The following is an 18,301-nucleotide window of genomic DNA, read 5'->3' on the forward strand; positions in this document are numbered from 1 at the left end:
AGAACGAGAATTTCAAATTAATGTTTTCGTTAACCCTTATGCACCCGCAGCGCGCTTCCCAAATACGTTCCATGCCCTTTACGGGCGACTCCAGCGATGACTCCAGCGATGGTGAGGATCACGCCGTTATGCTAACGCACAATTCACACAACTCATCGAGCACAGACAATACGGAAACATCCACCTCGGGTAGCGCTTCGAGTCCATCGAAGAGCCTAAAGACATCATCGAGTTTGAGTCCGGCCAAACGTAGCGGCTCGGAGAGTCCAAAGAATACGAAAGCGCGTGGTATGTATGGAAGCATGAATGTATGGAGCCTGTGAAACCTGCGTAGTTGATTGTGCCTGCAGACCTAACGATAACACCCATTCCATACACCAGTAATAATACAGCTATTGGCCTAAGAAACGTACCCTCTTACATCCCTATCGTAACTTGAATGCACTCTGTTCTGTATCTCTCTCGCTCTCTCTCTCTCTCTTTATTTATATTTTTATTTTAATTAGAGAAAATTCAACTAGAAGCTCTGTAGTTTATAAGCAAGTATGATAGAAGTTTTTATTTTAATTTCTCATTTTTTGTTGAAACTTTATTTCTAATATTTATTTAATCCAGTTAACCTCGTTAGTATCCTAAACCCTCAAAGCTGCTAAAAGCTCTAGTCGTACTACTGTAAATCTTTTAAGCTTGCAGCACGCGCAATGATGTAGTGTGGGAGAGCGTAGCGAAAAGGATGGCAAACGGCACTGCTCGCTCCACTCTCTTCACTCTCACATGCTTGTATGTAAAGAGAACTCAATTTATGTACTGTCCAATGGGCGTACTGTCTCTTTATATTCACACTGAAGAAAAATTTTTTAAAATTAAATTAATTTGGTTTTCTTTAAGTTAACCCGAATAACTTATAAAAACTGCTGATGATTTGCTCGAAGCTGCTTTCCATATCTTTTTACGAGGCCCATACGAGTTAATGTCAAACTTTCAAAACCTGTGGATTTGCGGACGTAATAATTGTACATTTGTGTTAATTTTATTGTTGCATTTTTTCTTGTTCATTTACTTATTACACACCCAGTAATACTCTCACGAATGTCGCAATCTTTCAATCATCACTCTTGGTCAAGAGGTATTCACTTTTCGGCCGCCATGGTTGGTTGGTTGGTTAGAGTGGTGATTCATCCTGAATCCAACTAGCGCTTCCGCACCATTTTGTTGCCACATCCTCGTTACCAACTTGTTATTTACGGCATGACTATACCCAGTCTGTGCGGTTCAGGAACCTTATTAGGTTCTAAGCCTCTAAGCCAGACAGCTGTTCAAGACTCCCGAACAGCGGTTTGCCCAGGGTTAACATTCTGTCCTTCCATAGTACTCTTGACTGCACCTAATGGTGTGAATACCGGTTCTGCAAGAGCGTTATTCATGGCAGATCCCCCTCTTGCCAGTTCATCTGCTTTTTCGTTACCTTCAATATTCCGATGTCCTGGGACCCAGATTAAGGTAACATTATGTTTTTCGCTCAAGGTGGAAAGGCTATTCCTACTTTGTTCCACCACCATTGAGGTTGTAGTCGCTGAATCCAGTGCCTGGATTGCAGCTTGGCTATCCGAGAGAATAGCGATATTGCTCTTAAAAGAGAAGTCTGTGATTAGTAGCCTACAAGCTTCCCCAATTGCCAGTACTTCCGCCTGGAAGACACTGCAGGTATTGGGGAGGCGCACAGATTTTTCAATTTTAAGTCTATGAGAATATATACCAGCTCCAACACCACAATCCATTTTAGAACCATCTGTATAGACTGTAGTGTCGAAGTTGTTTAATGAGAATCCCTTATTCCACTCTTCCTTAGATGGAAAGAGAGTTGCAAAATTCCTATTGAATGTTACCGTCGGGACGATGTAGTCAGTCCTCACCGAGGTTAACTGAGTTTGCCGCAATAGTAGACTGGCATGACCATAAGTGTTTTCTTTCCAGCGGCCCGCTTCGTTTAACCTAAATGCACTCATGGTTGCCGTCTTCTTAATATGTAGGTCTATTGGAATAACGTGTGTCAGTGCGTTCAGAGCCTCCCTAGGACATGATCTGATTGCGCCGACCGTTATTGCACAGGCTGATCTTTGTATTCTGCCGAGTAATTTGATGTTGTAATCTCTCCCTAGAGCTTTCCTCCAAACTACCGAACCATACGATAAAATTGGTCGTATAACCGCCTTGTACAACCATAATGTATGCTTAGGTTGAAGACCCCATCTTCTTCCAAGCATACGTTTACAGGCATATAGAGCAATTTCAGCTTTCCTTACCCGTTCTTCGACGTTTAATTTCCAGCTAAGTTTGGAGTCCAAAATTACCCCTAAGTACTTTGCACTGGGTGAAAGTGAGAGGGTTTGTCCATTAATATTTGGTAGGGTAAAGCTTGGTACCTTGTATCTGGTGGTGAAAAGCATAAGCTCTGTTTTACGCGGGTTTAAACTTAAGCCACAGCCTGTTGCCCAAGAATTAAGCTCGCCTAACGCCCTTTGAATGATCCCACTGATCGTATTAGGACACAGTCCTGACGCCATTAGCACCACATCATCAGCGTACGCCACCGCTTTTACCCCTCCTCTATTAAGTTTTATTAGGATTTTGCTAATCACACATAACCAAAGAAGTGGAGATAGTACTCCCCCCTGTGGAGTACCCCTGTGGACTCTCTTAGTTATGTTGATGTTACCCATGTTACTCTGGTTTCTAGCATAGAGATGATCCAATTGGTGATACAATTTTCCACCCCTAAGTCTATTAACGCCCGTTGGATAGCATTCGTGCTAACGTTATTAAATGCGCCCTCTATGTCAAGAAAAGCTGCCATCGTATACTGTTTGTTTACTAGAGACCCCTCTATTGTTCGGATTACCTCGTGAAGCGCTGTCTCCGTCGATTTGCCTTTGAGGTAAGCATGTTGTGCAGTTGATATACTAAAGCTCTCCAGCGAACTTCTAATGTGCATATCTAAAAGCCGTTCCAAAGTTTTAACAAGGAAGGACGACAAACTGATCGGCCTAAAGTCCTTCGCTGATTCATGTCCTCTTCTGCCTGCCTTTGGTATGAAGACGACCCTAACAAGTTTCCAGCTGTTTGGAATATAACCTAGATTTAGACACGCTTTGAAAATTTCCATTAGCCATGGTAGAATACTATCAAGAGTTTCCTGTAACATTTCGGCCGCCATAAAGCGAAACATTTTTTTTTCACTCCACTCTCTAATTTTCCAATCGCAAGCTCTCTGCCTACTCTCGCGTATATGCCAGCTGCTTCTTCTGATACATTTACCTTCAAGGTGGATTTATTAAGGTGACAGCATTCACCCAGCTGAATTTTTCACCGTAGGTATGGCTTACGTCAAAATGATATGCTTTGTTTGTATGTATTGGTATGTTTACATTCATATGTTTACATTTGCTTGCTGGTTTTGACGTGATGGTTGGACCAAACGCAACAACAAATACATGTAGGGCTTTACTTATATGTGTTTGCTGTCACCTGTAATAAATTCGCCTTGCTTACCTTCGATTTGCCAAGCGCTCTCGCTCTCATACTCGTACAGTTTGTATCAAATTCTCATTGCCTCTCGCTCTTTATTATTCTTCTAATATCCAGTAGATTAACCTCTCTCTATATTTTATCCACTGTGTAGAGATTTTCTGAAAAAATTAAAATAAATAATAAAAAAATAAAATCGAATACATAATAATTTACTTTTTATATGCACCCATTAAATGTCCCTACTCATTTACCTTTCTGAAATCAAAATTCAAAATATTTGGCTCTCATTTCCGATCTCTTTGCAAAAATAAAAAAAATTCCCTTTCGAAGCTCACCAAATGCACATTTCCTCTACACAACTCACCAACACCAATAATAAACACAACAATCATTACAATACATTGCACTCATACAACAATACCAACAACACACAACATTTGGGTCCTTATTCCATCTCACAAACCCTACCATTGCCAACTCACAATAATAACACCGCCATCTCCACCAACAACCACACGAATACCAACAATCATCTACGTCTCCCCCACATGCGTGGAACAGTAATTTCAGATATTTCCTTTGAATCAGGCCTATCGGATGATTATGCTTTACCGCCGGATGCGGTGTCGGAATCCACATGCATGGATGCCTCCATGCCGTCGTTGCTAATGCGACAATCTTATGTGGATTCGCCCAGCAAGAAGATCGAATCACTAGAAAAGGTGAGAAGTGGTTACAATTCTTTAAGAGCTCTATTTTATTCTCTCTCATTCTCATTCTCTCCTCAGATGGGTCACCTCGCCAAGTTAGGTGGCAAATTGAAGACTTGGCGTAAACGTTGGTTCGTGCTGAAGAATGGCACACTCACCTATTGGAAGAGTCAACATGATGTGAATCGTAAGCCGCAAGGTCAGATAATGTTAGACGAAGCGTGTCGCATTAATCGCGCAGAGGGTGCTTCCACTTTTGAGATTGATACAGGCAAGAAGGTTTATTACCTCACCGCCGACTCGAATGCTACAATGGACGATTGGATTCGCGTTCTACAGAATGTGCAACGTCGCAATGCGACTAAGCTGCTGTTGAGTCGTGACGATCAAAAGCCCACCATACAGGGTTGGGTGACCAAGGTGAAGAATGGGCATGCGAAGAAGTGTTGGTGTGTGCTATTGGGTAAAATGTTCCTCTACTTCAAGGCGCCGGGCGAAACGGTAAGTAATTGTTGCTTGTTAATTCTTCAATATTTCTAATTTTAACTCTCTCTCTCTCTCTCTCTTTCACTTGCTTTCTCGTTGTCTCCAGAATCCGCTCGGTCAGATTAATATGCGCGATGCGCGCGTCGAAGAGGTCGAACATGTTTCGGATTCCGATTCAGAGGAACGTGAAGATCCTACACAGAGTCAAGCACGTATGACCGTTGCCATTTATCCAGCTCATCAAGGTCCTACATACCTTATACTACCCGGTAAACAGGAACGTGATAATTGGTTATACCATTTGACTGTAGTGTCGGGTGGTGGCCCGAATGCGGGCACACAATACGAGCAACTCGTACAAAAACTTATGGAGACTGATGGAGATCCAAGTGAGTATTGGTAGAGAAAGTCTATTGTTATCACAACTGTCGGGTGTGCGCTGTCCCAGTGTTACGCATTTCTAGCGAAGTGACATAAATTTATAACCCGTAAGAGGTTGTGTAGATAGAAGTAATTAAACACAGGACCTCCTTCTTAAACTCTTGAACTCTCAAAGATTGTAGGTATATCATTTATTTTATAGAACATCCATAGTTAGGTGTTTGACTGAGCTTGTCCTATTATACATACATAGTTCTATGTCAACTCCGAATGGCAGCCCTTTTTTTATTATGAGAAACTTCATCATGGCAGAAATTACTAAAATTTTTGTTTGCCACTGACTGCCCAGAAACCGCCGCTATTAGGAAACAACTTATAGATAAATAAAACAATAAAAACAAAGGGGCAACCACTAAGTGGGTAATTATAAAATCACTTTGTGCTGGTAAGAAAATTCCAAAGGCTACTGGATCTTCAGAAGGGTTAATGAAGTAGAATTCAAGATATGCCTAAAAATCTCAGTCTCGAGAGATGATGAGTTCATCCCTTCAGCTTTCAAATAAGTTTTACAATATGGAAATGATATTGAATTAAATAAAAAGTTTAATAAGGGCTCTACTTAAAACGTACAGCTTTGTTAGCCTGAGGAGCCTGACCGATCACCTTCGATCTACTACTAGTCAAGAAAGATTTGTAACTTCACATATCCAGCGCCAGCTGAGTCAATCCGAGGCTTCTTGGTAAAAGAATTCAGTTCGAGATTGTTTTGTTAAGCCAATCAATCTATCGTTCCTACAATTTCCTGGAATATCTTTATGACGTAATCCCCATATCCGTTTAATATGAAGGTATTTCGAGACGATCGAGGCATAAGTCAAAGTTGTCGTTGGTTGTCTTATTTTGGCTATCGGAAAATATGTTAAACTCCTTCAAACTCTACTGATCAGTAAATTGTTTGCTCTACCTAAGCTGATGGGGAATCATGTTGTTGTTGTTATAGCAGCATAAACATTCACCTTACATATACGAGGAATGCTGCAAAAGTGACAGTCCTTGGCCGGATATATACTCGTATCTGGGTCATTCCGGTTGCATAAAACCGTCGTGGCATGACTTTAGAGCTGGTAAAAACTTGCTGACAAGTGGAAGCCTCCACCAATCCTTCTTTCCACTTGCGTACATATTATTTGGCTTATTCGGTTTCAAATTCTCCCACGAAGAACTGATCGGAATGTAGGTTCCGTTCTAAGCTGTCACAAGAACGCAATTGCCAACCTTGACTGATTTGTAGTACAATTTATTCAGAGATGCCGGCTCGTTAATCAAACTGGGAACAGATACTTTGGCTCTCGGTTTCAAATTCGCATTCATTGAACAAAATAATATATTTAACAATGCATTCGAAGATTCTAAAAAATACCCTCACGAACGTCCTTTTCAGTTTCTCTAATGCCTAACCAAATTGACCTTTTTTGTTAAGCTCCAGCAAACGTAGCCAACAGCTTATGAGTTTTTGTGAAATATTTTGTGCTGTTATAATGAAATTGAACATTTATATATACAACATTCAACTCTTTCCTACAGATTGTGTTCTATGGCGCCATCCAATTTTATTGCATACCAAAGACGCCATCACTTCACCGCTTACCTCGCTGCACTCGGAAGCCATGCAACCAGAAGCTATTAAACTGTTTAAGGTAAGTTCGGTTTATCGAAATTTCGCAAAACTTTCCGCTTATGCCTTTAGTTATTTTTTCCTCTTCCTTTCCCTCCGCATACACAGAGTATTCAACTGTTTATGTCGGTCGCTGTAAATCAACCCGGCATCGATTATCATGTCGTCTTGGCACAAAATGCCCTACAACACTGCCTCGATATGCCCGAATTGCAAACGGAAATGATAGGCATTCTCGTGAAGCAAACATCACGGCACACGGGCCAAAAGCTGAGTGTCGGCGTCCAGGTAAACAAGAAACTGGGCAAGCAAACGCGCGTAAGTTTTTTAAGTTGCAAAAGCTTTTCATGTTTAGTTCCCCGTGTTTAGTTTGATTTTTTTTAATTGTGTTTCGTTTCTGTTTTTTTTTTTGTGTTCATTTTTATTAGCAGTAGTTTCACTTAGTTTAAAAATTAGTGCATTAGTGGGTACTCGTGGTATAGTTTGTCGATTTTTACTAACCCTAATTGAACTAAACCAAAGCACCGAATTAGTCCACTAGATTTGGTAGTTGTTTAGTTATTTTAATTTTTTATATAAATTTTTGTAAATTTTCTATTCTGTGTTTTTAATGGTTTTCGGTTGTTGGTATAGAGATTCGACGATGTTAGTTTTTCGGCTTAAAAATGTCTTCAATGAAGGTTTACTTAACGAAAGATTTCTCAGGGTTCTCTGTATGCCGTTAAAATCTAGTAATTACTGGAATTTATATTGGTTTTGAAAAAACTTACCCTAACGTAACATAACCTAATTTAAAATAATGACAGTCAGTTTGACAGCTACCGCAATTGAGCGGTTTTTGCGTGACTGCCTTTTGAATGACCCCCAATAGAAATCTGACCCCAATTCTAGACCTTCTATAGATTGTATAAACAAAAGCTCTGCTAAAAAAACAATATGAAATGGTGACTGGGAATTTCACTGTTGAAACATATCTGTCTTGCCATTACTGTCTTATCATTAGCGGTAATTCCGTAGTTTGACAACTCAATTTTCATTTTACCGATCCGATTTGCTTGATGCCATTTTGGAAATGAAATGTTAAGACAGAAAGCTGCTCGGAGATGAAATGTCTTGGGTGTGCAGGTAACATTTCTCTGATCTGGGTTCCAGGATATAGGAACATAGGGGGAAATGAAATTGCTAATGAGCTTGCTAGGAAGGCGGCCGAATTGGCCACAGAGACCCGGCCTATCCGGTCATCAGCATCCCCCTGACAGTTATTAAAGGGGAAATGCACAAATTATTTCGCAGAAAAGCGCAGAAAAGATGGAGCTCCATTTCTTCATGTGCGATTTCGAAAACCCTTTGGCCCCAGGACAATATACGAAAGGTTCAGAAAGTCCTTTGGCCATTCAATTTCCAAATTAGTAGCTGTGTTTACCGGTCACTGGATGATCGACAATCGGCACAAACGCGGAAAAACTAGGATTACTATTTAACCTCCATTGCAGAAGCTGTGGGGACCTTTCAGAGAAGAAGACTGTTGAGCACTTTCTCTGTAAATGTTCGGGTTTGGCTAGCTGCCGATTAAGTTCACTGGGTACTCCTTTCTGCGAGTCACTGGGTGCTCCAGCCTGGCGCAGTGCGCCAACCTAAATCCCGTCAACCATCTCCAGTATATCAACAGCTCTGGTTGGCTGTAGATATCTGCCTGTTGGAGCCAGACTGGCACTTCAACCATTTCACCTACCGAAGCTGCCCACATGAGAAAGCGGGGCAAAGTGAAAACAGAAATTTGACAGATGTTAAGACACATTTATTAGAAGATGTGGGGAAAGGTATTTTAATGTGGAGGTATTAGAATATGGGTAAAATATGATAGTTGGATCGCAAACGCTCTCTTAATCCTCAGCCCAATTGGGTGCTCGTTCTATGAGCAAGAAACGTGAAAATATGACTTCAACTCCTGGCATATGGATCAAAATGGTGCATTCAGGTCATAATTTGTTTTACATAATTTAAAAAGAGGTGGCAAAAAGTGCCTTAATACTCGAGAAGGAAAATTAAGGTTAACTCTCACCCGAAAAAATGAGCTAGAAAATGACCCTGTGAGTAGTTCTTAAATAACCATTTTTCCATGTCCACATGCCCCATTTGGAATTCTCAACAGAGCTACAAAATATTTGCTGCACATAGGGGATTCCTGAGTAATGTCTGGATCATACGATCTTACAGAAGGTATGCTGTGCTGCGGGTAGAGTGATTATAGGTGGCTTTAAAAGTCTATCAGGCAATACTATACCTGCCTGTGGCTTGCTAACTTTAGAGCTTAACAAATGCTCAGAGTGCAGAGAGAAAAAAAATATTCTATCATCTTCTCTTTGATAGCCTTTTTTGGTCATCTGTGGGAGTATTTCTGGCTGTGACGTAACAATTGTTGTAAGGAAAATTCGCTCGTGAGTAACAATAAAAATTAAAAATAGTTAATACAACAATAAAATGAATACAAGTACTCAGTTATTTCGTTAGCAAAACAGCTGATTCTGTCAAATTGGTTGAGATGGAGATAACAGGTCGCTGATGTCGCCACCTTTTGTACACTCTCCACCGCCACTCCACATGATGCCAGCGGTTAGGTGTCTAATTTTCTAGCATAACTTTTTTAATTTCACCTCACCCTCTTCCCTTACGAAGAGCCATTTCAGGTACTCCCAAACTATATTTGGAAGAATAGAAAAATGCGTAGATTAATTTGATTTGATGTTTACAAAAAAATATGGTCAGACCTGCACTCACATTTACGAAATTTTATCCGAACTTATTCCGATAGCATTTTAACCTACAAGAATTTTAATCAGTGCTTCCCAAACCATTTTTCAAATAGTTGGTTTACGTTCAGTGTCTCTCAAACCATTTTTCAAAGAATTAGATTACGTTCAGTGTCTCTCAAACCATTTTCCCAAGAATTAGACTACGTTCAGCGCTTCCCAAACCCTTTTTCAAATAGTTAGATTACGTTCAGTGCTTCCCAAAGTATAATATATTTAAAGAGAAATTTTCAAAATGTTCACACAAATTTTTCATAAAAATGAAAACCACAGAACTTTTCTAGAACTCACAAAACTTTTTTTCCATTTTAGTCAGGACACTCGTTCTACAGTCCACGTGACCAAATACTATATTTTCAATGTCTCCCAACCGATTTTAACAAGAAATTTTCAAAATATCACTTTTACAAAACAAGAAGTTTTAAAAAATGGCGTGTGCTCCTTAAAATATTTAAATAGAAGAAATGCGCTCAGAAATCGAATTTTAAATATTTTTTACAGATTTTTGTACATATATTTAGTTTAGTATAATTTTTGTGTAATAATTTGCATTTTGCTATTTTAATATTTTATTTTACACTGCAAAAAATGAATAGGTTTCGCTTTTGAATTTTTGAAATGCGCTTTTAAAAAGCTTGCTCGCCTGAGTAAAAACCGAAGAGGTGGTGTAATTTTTGATTGTTCTTAAAAAAGGTATAACTGAATAAAACTGGCAACACAAGCACATAAATATACGAGTATACGATGCACGGCACATTCTTAACATAATAAATACAAAAACAACACAAAAATTAAATCAATCGTGTTTTTAGGAGAAAAATTTAGTCAATAGATTTACAAAAAAAAAACATTATATAGTATTTTTACAAATCTCGGCGTGCAGATATTTCTGAAAAAAAATTCTGAGCTTAAAGTTTCAAGCAAAGAATTAATTTTCAAAGTTTGACAGACTTTTTGAAATAAAAAAATCTGAGCTTAAGTTGAAAGAAACAATTAATTTTTTAAATTTCGATGGCTAGTCAACAATTTTTTTATTTCTAGAACGAAAAAATACGAGAGTGAAAATAACAAAAACTTTTTACTTTATTAAAAATTTGCAAGAATATAATTTAAAAAAATTTACAAAAATATTAAAAATTTACAAAAATATTCAAAATTTGCAAAAATATTGAAAACTTACAAAAATTTTGAAAATTTACAAAAATATTAAAAATTTACAAAATTATTAAAAATTTGCAAAAATATTGAAAACTTACAAAAATTATGAAAATTTACAAAAATATTAAAAATTCACAAAATTATTAAAAACTTCAGACCTAAACTCACTTTCGCTGCACTCACTTACAAAATACTTACCTATATCTGCATTTTTAGACAAATTTTTAGATTTTTTGAACAAAATATAAAACTATAACAAAAAATAAAAAATTGTAATATTTCTGTGAGCAAAAATTAACAAAAATAATTAAAATTTCTATCTCCCAGTTGAGAAATATTTTTTTTGTTTTTTGCAATATTTAGGCAATTTTTTTTGTAAATAAAAAATAAATCAATAATAAAAGTACTAAACAACTTAACTATTTCTTAAAGCAAACATTTGAAAAAGTATTTAAAATTTCTATCTCTCACTTAAAAAATCTGTTTTTGTAGCTTTTAGGCTTTTTTTTTTTTGTTTTGTGAATAAAAAAACAATTCAAAAATAAAAATACCAAAATATACTATATTTGGGGACAAAAATTAACAATCATATTTAAATTTCAATCCTGGGGTAAAGAATATTTTTGTTCGCAATTATTAGACAAGTTTTCAAAAAACGTAATTAAACAACATTAACTATTCGTTTAGGATATACAATAATAAAAATAGAAACTGAAAAAGCATATAAAATATTTTTTTAAATAAAATGAAAATATTTAAAATTTCAGACATAACCTCAATTTCGCTACGATTAAAGAAATAATTTTGTTTGCAGGTTTTTGGCAACTTTTTAAATTTTTGAAATAAATAAATGACAAAAACACAAAACAATTTTTTTTTTCAAATAAAATTATAAAAAATATTTATTGCTTCATACCTAACCTCAGTATTTGAATACTTACTTCTTACTTACTGCTTTCCTGATCTCCTCCAGGAGCAAAGGGCCTGAGTACGCCTTGAATACACTTAGTTAAAAAAGTATTTTATTTTTTTTTTTGCATTTTTTCTTTAAAAAAAAAATCAAAAAACTTGCCAGTATGCATTCTAGTGTTGCATGCCCAGTAGTCAAATAAACACTTTAATAATTTTGAACACTTAGGATAACAAGCCGTAGTGTATATTTGTGACAACATTAACTTAGCTTTTAACAGCCTTATTCATAAAAAGCCTCACTGGTAAAAATAAAAATAAAATTTAATTAATTTTTTTTTAATAAGAAAAAGGTAAAAAATAGCATGCAAAAAAAAAACAAAATATGTATAAATAATAAAATAATAATAATAAAATAACAAAAAATATATAAAAATAAATGGCACTTGAGCACATTTTTTATTTTTGTTTTATGAATAAGGCTTAAACTAAAATATATTAATTTTCCCTCATAACTGTCTTAAAAATTAAAAAAAGCCACATGCATACGTAAATATGTATTATATTTTTTTTATGTTTTTGCAAAAAATATGGAAGTATTCTATGTATCAGTTGTATTCTAAAATAATAATAAAATAAGACAGAAAAAATCAAGTGCTGGTAAAAACAAGGGGAGTCTAAAAGAGGTGGCTCATTTTGAGATTATCAGTATTGATTTGCAAAGTTTTGCCATTTTTCTTGTAGCAGAAAGTAAATATGGTACACAATATTCGCTTAAAGGGTCCCGGTGGTCTAGAGCTTGAAAATTTTGGGTATTTTCAGGAAATGTTTTACAATAAAAAAATGAAAAATTAAAAAAAAAAATGTTAAAAAAAAATGTTTTTTTTTTTAATTTTAATTATTTAAAAAATGGCGCTGAAGTTACCTCTCTCGAAAAATTTGACCTGGACGGTGTTGTCCATTTGGCTCTTTTATTTATCTGACACACAAACACCACAGAAATTATTAATGAGTATGACTGTAGCTATGTCCCGCTACTATTGGGTTGGCAACTAAGTAATTGCGGATTTTTTTTAGAAAATCAAAGACAATTTTTTCATGGAACTAAATAACTTTATTTGTAATGTGTTGCCCATTTTGATCAATGACCTTTTGCCATCTTTCAGGCAGCATCATAATCCCACGTTTATAAAACTTCTGGTTTTTATTAGAAATAAACTATGGTAAATCAGGTTCGATGTCAAACATCATCATTATTGAAATTTTTACCATTCAAGGAGTTTGGTAAAGATCGAAACAAAAAGTAATCAAATCAGATAATCAAGGTCAGGACTATATGGTGGATGTGGCTAAACATCCCAACCAAGCTCCAATAATTTTTGCGAGTGGCCAAAGATGTGTGTGGCCTGGCATTGTCATGATGGAATACAATACTTTTTCGATTTGTCAATTCGGGCCGCTTTTCTTCAACTGCATTGTTTAATTTTGTTAGATGTTCAATGTAGACATCAGAATTAATCGTTCGGTTGTGTGGTAAGAGTTCAAAGTAGACAATTCCTTTGTAATCCCACCAAACTGATAACAAAATCTTCTTTTGATGAATATCAACTTTTGATGTTGTTTGAGTTGGTTCACCTGGCCTACTCCAGGATCTTTTCCGCTTGATCTTTTTATAAACAACACCTTTTCATCCCCAGTTATCAATAGTTTTTAAAATGGATCACTTTCATTACGTTTCTTTAGCAAATCGCAGCTGTTAATGCGTTGCGTTAAATGCGTTTCTTTTAGTTCGAGAGGAACCCATATATCGAGTTTTGGAACATAGCCACAAGTGGTTTTAAGTGAATTTCAATGCATGTATGTGATACATGAAGCTTCTCTGCAATCTCACGTTTTGTACTCTGACGATCCGAATCTTTGAGTGAAAAATCACCAGAACGAAATTTGGCAAACCAATTTTGGCACTGCCGTTCTTTTAAGGCTTCGTCACCATAAGCCCCACATAACTTTTTACAAGCTTGCGATGCGATTTTCTGATGCTGAATTGCCAACTATCAAATGACAAAATGTGTTTTACATTTGTACTACCTCTGCAAACCTAAGAATTCAGCTGAAGCCATCTATGAGTGAAATCCGCAATTACTTAGTTGCGAACCCAAATTGACAAAATGGCGCGGTTTTAAATTTGATACTCTAAAAATCGGATTTTTTTCAGTTTTTGTATAAAAAAATACGAAATAGTTAAAATAATAATACGATTCTAGTACGGGTGATAGCCATTGATGTTGTGAACAACAAAAAATAAATTTCAGACGATTCAATTGAATAGTTTTTTTTTTTTTTTGCAACACCAGGCCCAAAAAAGTCGTTTCGAGATAAATGAGTTTAAAGTTCGAGGTATAGGAGTGCGCGGACCGCTCTCTACCTAATTAATGGGCTATAGAAGCTATTATATTGCGAATTTCCGCATGAATGTTTCTCAGTATATTCTTAAGATACTATACTTTCGAAATATCGAAAAAACAAAAAATCGTTTTTTTTTCATTTATAGACCACCGTGTTCCACCTTAATAGTCTCCTTGTGAGTCGAAGAGAGTCCCCTTAATAGGCAAATCGCTTCTAGTTTTCAGTTCAAGATTTATTTCTAAGTTACTGGCATACACATTTTCTTTCATGAAATGCCGAAAATAGAACAGAGTAGATCAGCACGAGTATTTTCTTAAAATTTTGAAAACAAAAAAAACAAATGCGTTTAAAAGGAGAGCCTTTGCTGCCCGCAGCACCCATTCCGACGCACAGCACAAATTGGCAACAAAGCTCCGCCGAAGACCTTCTTTTACGAGAAGGCAGCACATAAAATGCCTGTACTCGATCAATGTAGTCCTTTAACACGAATGGAACCCCCTTCTGTAAAGAAATATCGACCCTCTTGAGGTATTAATGCTAAGTCTTTTCGTCTGGAGATGGTTTGAGTACTAAACTCTACGTTCGTTACTGTTCGGATGCAGTCCATCGAAAGTAGCGTCAACTTGGCACTAACCACTGTAAATTTAAAATCGCCACACCACTCGTACTTGTACGCTCATCCGTACCATATTATGTTATGTTATTCCCAAGAGCTCGCTCCTATACCGAGTAAAGTTTCTTTTTCGGCTACTCTGCTAAACTCTTTACTTAGTTTCGCCATGAGACCGAAGCTGAGTCGTCTATCACACCTCTACTCTGAAGAAGGCTACTCGCGACTACTTACGAGAACCGCTCTGATTTAGTTAGACACTTGGCAGATACAAAACGGAGATTTGCCTTAAGAATAAAATTTTTTTCTATCATTTGCAGTTTGCTGTACACACAACTGAGTCGCGTGTACAAAGCGGCTCGCCCATTCCATCTGGCTTTTTCCTATTTCCCTTTGAAAGCGACAAAAATACCCATCTATAAAGGAGGTAGAGGGTTAGGTAGGTAGGTGAAATGGTTGAACTGCCGGTCTGGCACTTCTCAAGTAGCACTAAAGTTCCGTTTTGATACCATTATGAGACCTCCAACAGGCAGATATCTACAGCCAGCCAGAGCTGAAGAGGTAGAGGGTTAGTATATTCCAAATGAATTATCCTCGCAGTATTACACATAAAATTACTGAACATATTTTATGCCGCAAATGTGAGGATATTGAGATTTCGTATAGAGTTTCAACCTGAAGGGGAGTAAACTTTGACCACCACCAAATAAATTTTAGCGTAATCTGTATAAATGATGTATGACAGATAGTAGCCACTGGCTCACATAACCAAAGGATGTTGTTAGAGTAGTGTTCATTTTTGTTTTTTTTTTTTGTTTTTGTGAATTGTATAGTGTGACTCTACATGAAACCTCTGCTGGAAATACGTTGTATATATTTATAAATACTTAGTATTCAAAGAATAGTGTGTTTTTTATAATTTAACAATTTTCCAAATGATACCAAAATATTTATGCATTAAAGATATACATACATGCATTCGTAAATATCTACAAACATACATATTTTTTATAGTACTTGCTGTAAATTTTTATTACATTTTCGTCTACATACTTTTAGCATATTCGTACACTGCATAGCTCAATTCTGTTAGTCCTATTTACTCACTTACTCTTCACTCCTTCACTGACACTGGCTCTAATAAAAGTTAGCACACATTTACTTGTTTTTTTTTTTTTTAATTTTAAAAGTCTCCATTCCTCGACTGTTTTGATTTAAATTGAAAAAAAATCAAGTATTATTGTTTTTCTCACTACACATACTCGAATACAGCACTTTCACTCAAACACTTACTCATACACATACACAATTTTACTCAACTCAATTGAAATAAGTGCTGATTTCAATTATCTAACTCAGTCAAATACTCAAATGCATTTTTTCACTGAAATAATTTATTTTTTTGGGTTTTATTTGTTTATCTCACTCAAGAAAACACTTAAAAGCATTTTTTTTCACTGAAAGACTGGTATTTTATTCAGTCTTATTTGTTCACTTCACCCAAAAAATTACTCATATGCATTTCGTCACTCAAATAATTTATTTTTCTTAACCTCACTCAAAAAAAACACTCAAAATTAATTTTTTTACTCACATGTTTTGTTTCCTCAACCTTTTTGTACCTAATTTGTTAATCTCACCTAAGAAAAGGCCCAAATATATTTTTCACTCATTCCAAAAAATACTCAAGCGAATTTTTTCACTCAAAGATTTTTATTTTATTCACTCTTATTTATTTATTTTTCCCAAAAAAAACTCAAATGCATTTTTTCACTCAAATAGTTTGTTTTCCCTGACTTTTATTTGTGTATCTCACTCAAATTAATACTTAAGTACATTTTGTCACTCAAATAATCTGTTTTAATTGAGTTCCATTTGTTTACCTTACCCAAAAAACTACTCAAAAGAACACTCAAATGAATTTTTTTTACTCGCATATTTAATTTCTTCGATCTCTTTGTGCATTATTTGTTGAGCTCACTCAAGAAAATACTCCAAGAGTTTGTTCAAACCCTCATTCTTTCTTTTTTATTTGCCTCATTCCAGAAATACTCACATGCATTTTTTCATCTCAACGAATTTGTCTTATTCAAATTTATCTGTTTCCCTCACTCAGTGAAACACTCAATTAAACATTGATCTCAAATAGTCCAGTACTCCATAGCTTCGCTGGCAATTTGTCTATTTAACTTGCGCTCGTTTTCTTGAGCCATAGAGTTCGCATAATAGATATATTTATCTATAGCTTAAGGCCACAAATATGATACCTATACCGGAGCATCTTCTGAGCTATTCTGCCACTCCATTAGGCTCATTCACGGTTCATCAACCACTTGCTATTGCACGCCATTTGCCTCGAGCCATCAATTAAATTCTTAGTCATTGGAGAATCGGTAGCCTTTCGTACGTTTTAGAAAGCCAAAATTTTTACAACAACATATTTACTTAATATAATATTCAAAGACGCTCAAAAATAGTACTCTACTCAAAATCATTCAAATCCGTTTTAACAACTCTACACAAAAAAACGTTTATTCTCTTTTTCCAACTAACTCTTCTCTCAATGCAATTTATGTTCTTTCAACTGTTGTTTAATATAAATGATTGCATAGTTTTTTTGTCTAAAGTGTTTTAGTGCTTTTTTGCTTTACTTATGATTTTTATAACAATGGGAGATAATATTATAAAATCTTAAATTATTTTTTCAAGGAATGCGAAGAAAAATTTATCTTTAGAAAAACTTGCTGTTATGGATCTGCGATTTAGCAAACACTTTTTAGCTGTTATATTAGTTGAGACTTAGTCGAAACTAAACAAAAAAATAATTTTTTTTAAATGTTATATTTTAATGAAAAATTTTAACCAAAAAATTTTAGTTTGAAATGTTTTAGATATTCTTTTTTGTGGAGCTTCTACAGAGAGAAACGAAATTTCGAAATTTGCATCTAATTAAATTTTTTTTAAATATTTTCAAAGAAACTAAAATTCCTGAATACCAAATTTTAATTGAAAATGTTTGTAAAGTTTGGTTTTGTTGGTGATCTTAAAAAAAAGTTGTAATTTTTAAGCACAGAAACGTTTTGATTGGAAATCTTGATCGAAACTTTAAAAATATTTTCTTCCAAATAATAATATAATTTGGCCAAAATTTTCATTATAGAACTTGTACAGAGGAAAAAAAATGTTTAGTGATCATAGTTGACATTTTTGAAACATTAGAAACGATTTTTGTTTCTTGTTCTTAATAGCAATTAATTTTTAATAAATTAAAAATAATGTTTAATAAATTAATAAATAAATTAAAAATGATTTTTAATAAATTTAATGAATTAAAAATAATTTTTAGTAAACTAAAAGTTAAGTAATAAATCAAATATTTTTAATAATAATAAATTTAAAATAATTTTTCATAAATTTTATAAATTTAAAATAATTTTTAATAAATTAAAAGTTAATAAACTAAACATTTTAATTTATTCAATTTTATTTTCAATTTATTCAAATTATTTAATTTAAAAAAGTTAGAAATTAAATTAAACTAAAGTTCTTAAACGCCTAATTTTAGTTGAAAATATTTCAAACAAATTCTTTGAGTTTCTATCGTTAAATTCGAAGAACACACTCGAGC

General features: G+C 35.0%; 1 protein-coding gene across 5 annotated transcripts in view; it reads left to right on the plus strand.

The window, feature by feature from the left end:
- LOC129237036 (uncharacterized protein CG43867) overlaps positions 1-18,301 on the plus strand; it is a 127,409-nt gene that overhangs the window by 100,549 nt on the left and 8,559 nt on the right. For 2 of the 5 annotated variants that reach the window (XM_054871412.1, XM_054871411.1), the window contains exons 3-8: positions 51-288; positions 3,859-4,250; positions 4,317-4,739; positions 4,831-5,113; positions 6,690-6,802; positions 6,889-7,068. In XM_054871412.1, coding sequence (XP_054727387.1) covers positions 51-288; positions 3,859-4,250; positions 4,317-4,739; positions 4,831-5,113; positions 6,690-6,802; positions 6,889-7,068 — 1,629 coding nt within the window. Of the gene's footprint in view, positions 1-50; positions 289-3,858; positions 4,251-4,316; positions 4,740-4,830; positions 5,114-6,689; positions 6,803-6,888; positions 7,099-18,301 lie in introns of all 5 variants that reach the window. The other 3 variants (XM_054871413.1, XM_054871415.1, XM_054871414.1) reach the window with 3 other exon arrangements.

This window comes from Anastrepha obliqua, chromosome 2 (assembly GCF_027943255.1).
Source record: "Anastrepha obliqua isolate idAnaObli1 chromosome 2, idAnaObli1_1.0, whole genome shotgun sequence".
Lineage (NCBI taxonomy): Eukaryota > Metazoa > Arthropoda > Insecta > Diptera > Tephritidae > Anastrepha > Anastrepha obliqua.